We start from the raw sequence: 3,067 nt of genomic DNA, 5'->3' as shown, positions 1-3,067 counted from the left end.
TCGATATAACACACTTCCAGTGATCATTTGATGATTTCATAATCTCGAAGTGATTGTTATTATATTTGAGATGTTTTGTACTTGGACTGATCCTTTTCATTCCCGAAAAAATGAAAACTTGTTCCACCCAGGAGATATTTCTCTTCTACCATTCATGTGGCTTGCAACTGCAACCGCACAGATTTGTGGAAAGTGACGCTTGCGATAGCTGACAAGCTAGGCGGCAGAACTACTAGTAGTACCCACGTGGTTGTGAGTAGTGCGTGGAACTGACTTCCGGTTTGTGGAAAATGCATAGAAACTTGTAGATTTCCACCAAGGAAGAGAAGAACAGTCGCCGCGTCCGTCTCCGTCCCACCGCTATATAAAATGTCATCACCGCCCAACGAGCATTCCCATCCCATCCAGTTTCAGCCACCAACACGTCCGATACACACACACACACAGACAATCTAGCTTGCTTGCAGGTTGTCACTGATCACTGCGGTCGACGACGATGGCGGCACGCCTGATGCTGGTGGCGGCGCTCCTGTGCGCGGCGACGGCCATGGCCACGGCGCAGCAGGCGAACAACGTCCGGGCGACGTACCACTACTACCGGCCGGCGCAGAACAACTGGGACCTGGGCGCGCCCGCCGTGAGCGCCTACTGCGCGACCTGGGACGCCAGCAAGCCGCTGTCGTGGCGGAGCAAGTACGGCTGGACGGCGTTCTGCGGCCCCGCCGGCCCCCTCGGGCAGGCGGCCTGCGGCAAGTGCCTCCGGGTGACCAACCCGGCGACGGGGGCGCAGATCACGGCGAGGATCGTGGACAAGTGCGCCAACGGCGGGCTCGACCTCGACTGGGACACCGTCTTCGCCAAGATCGACACCAACGGGATCGGGTTCCAGCAGGGCCACCTCAACGTCAACTACCAGTTCGTCGACTGCCGCGACTAGATTGTCTGTGGATCCAAGGCTAGCTAAGAATAAAAGGCTAGCTAAGCTATGAGTGAGCAGCTCGGACTGATCCATGCATGGTGTTAAATAAAAGATAGCACGTGATGCTGCATTGTACTCCCTCCGTATCTAAATATAAGTCTTTTAAGATATTTCACTAAGTGTCTATATATGAAGCAAAAGAGTGAATCTATATCCTAAAATATGTCTATATACATCCGTATGTAATCCATTAGTAAAACTCTTAGAAAGATTTATATTTAGAAACGGAAGGAGTATACGTGTATACACTACGTATATGAAACGAAATAAAGTGGAACAGATCAAATGGGTTATATCTTCATGTAGAGTAATGCTACAACTACGGACAGTGTACACGATGTTTACGGACTAAATAGACATGGGCTGTGTTGATTGGTCTAGAATGAAGCGGACCCGCCCTGAATATCAGGAGGATGTGATTAGTGAGGGAAGAAGGATTAGCCCGTTAAACTCATTAGAAATCTTCGGTAACTCTAGCATTTTTGCTTTGTATGTTACAGAAGCATCTCGAGAGATGCTAGACTCACGGGCTGTTTACGGGGCTTAACGGAGTGGTTAGCAGTGATTGGCTGAGATTGGGTTTAATGAGGCGGCCCAACAGTACAAATCAGGGAGGGCCAATTAGTGGAGGGCACGCACGGGTCAGTAAGAGTACGTTGTTTTCTTCCGTATGTGTAGTATTATGGGAAGCAGCAATGCTATACATACATAATTTTACATTAATTTTACAAACAGATAAATTTTGATTGGAGATTAAGAGGGATGAGGACACATCTTTTTAAAAATTAAGAGGAAAAGGTTAGTTAGAAAGAAAGAATCCTAGTCAGCGTGTAACCTTGTGTAACTCTTTATACGTTTAGTATTTTTGTATCGAAAGCATCTCCAATAGCTCCCGTAAATAACTTTCGGTAAGGCAACTTTTACGGAAAGTTGACTGAGATGAGGTATTTTCTTATTCCCGTAAAATTTAAGTTGAAAAGGGTTTTTGTGATAGTGCGATGGCGGAGGAGAACTCCGACGGCAGCTGATAGTGGACAGCGGAGCTCGATGCTGGCGAGCGTGTGGGTGAGTTCAGTGGCGGTGCCAGGCGCCAGCAGGAGTGCCGCGGCCTCCCGTGATGGTTAGCTACGTCACTTTTATGGGAAACCTCGTCTTCCTATAAATGGAAGAGAACTTTGAGCAAATTAGCGAAATCCCGTAAAAAAATGTGCGTTTACATGAACATTTTTTGCCCTACTTTTGCTATATAGTGATAATTTACGGATACATAAGCTATTTTGGATTTGCTAATTTTCATTTAAACAGAAACTAACCAAATCTCATTTAACTGCTATGCTATTTGACTAATAAAAAAGAGATAAAATCCACATGAATCTTCATGTAAAAAAATTGTGTAGAGGTTGGATGAGGCTTAGTTAATTCTCATCCGAATGAGAGCTAGCAACAACCTTAATATTTTCGTCTTTCTATGCACACCTACGAAACAAAGGTAGCCGGGCGGGTAAAAGTAGCTAGTAGCACGTTATAATTAGAGTGAAATGCCTCCTAGATTCTCAAACTATTTTAAAAAGTGTCATGTAGGTTCTTGAACTATGAAAATCATAATCCATGTCTTCAGAGTGCAATATACTTCCTTCGTTTCTAAATATAATTTTTAAGAAATTTCATTAAGTGACTACAAACAAAACAAAATTAGTTAATTTATACTCTAAAGTATGTCTATATATATATATATACGTATGTACTTCATTAATGAAACCTCTAAAAAAGCTTATATTTAGAAACAAAGGGAATATGTGTCATTGAGGCCCTTGCACAATTTCAGAGAATCAGAGGTGTCACGTACATTCTCTAATTATTTCAAGGTGTCATTTGTACACATTTATTGCGTTTTAGGAAATTTCGAGGATCTGGATGACAGTTTTAATAGTTCAAGGACCTACAAGCTACTCCCTCCGTCCGGTAATACGTGTATTTTTTCCATTTCTGTCAGTCAAACTAGTTGGACTTTGACTAATTTTATTGAAAAAACTGCTAGCATTTATGACATCAAATTAGTATCAATAGATTTGTCTTTACATGAAGTTT

The 3,067-nt window shown here is 43.3% G+C and overlaps 1 protein-coding gene across 1 annotated transcript; it reads left to right on the top strand.

Annotated features, from left to right (window-relative positions):
- Positions 1-385: 385 nt before the first annotated feature.
- Positions 386-1,094, top strand: LOC123441119 (barwin-like). The gene has a single exon (XM_045117634.1). It carries the CDS (start codon positions 497-499, stop codon positions 935-937), a length of 441 nt encoding a protein of 146 aa, XP_044973569.1. The 5' UTR covers positions 386-496; the 3' UTR covers positions 938-1,094.
- Positions 1,095-3,067: the final 1,973 nt, after the last annotated feature.

This window comes from Hordeum vulgare, chromosome 3H (genome assembly GCF_904849725.1).
Source record: "Hordeum vulgare subsp. vulgare chromosome 3H, MorexV3_pseudomolecules_assembly, whole genome shotgun sequence".
In the NCBI taxonomy this organism is placed as follows: Eukaryota; Viridiplantae; Streptophyta; class Magnoliopsida; order Poales; family Poaceae; genus Hordeum; species Hordeum vulgare.
This window is presented reverse-complemented; position numbering and strand designations above follow the sequence as displayed.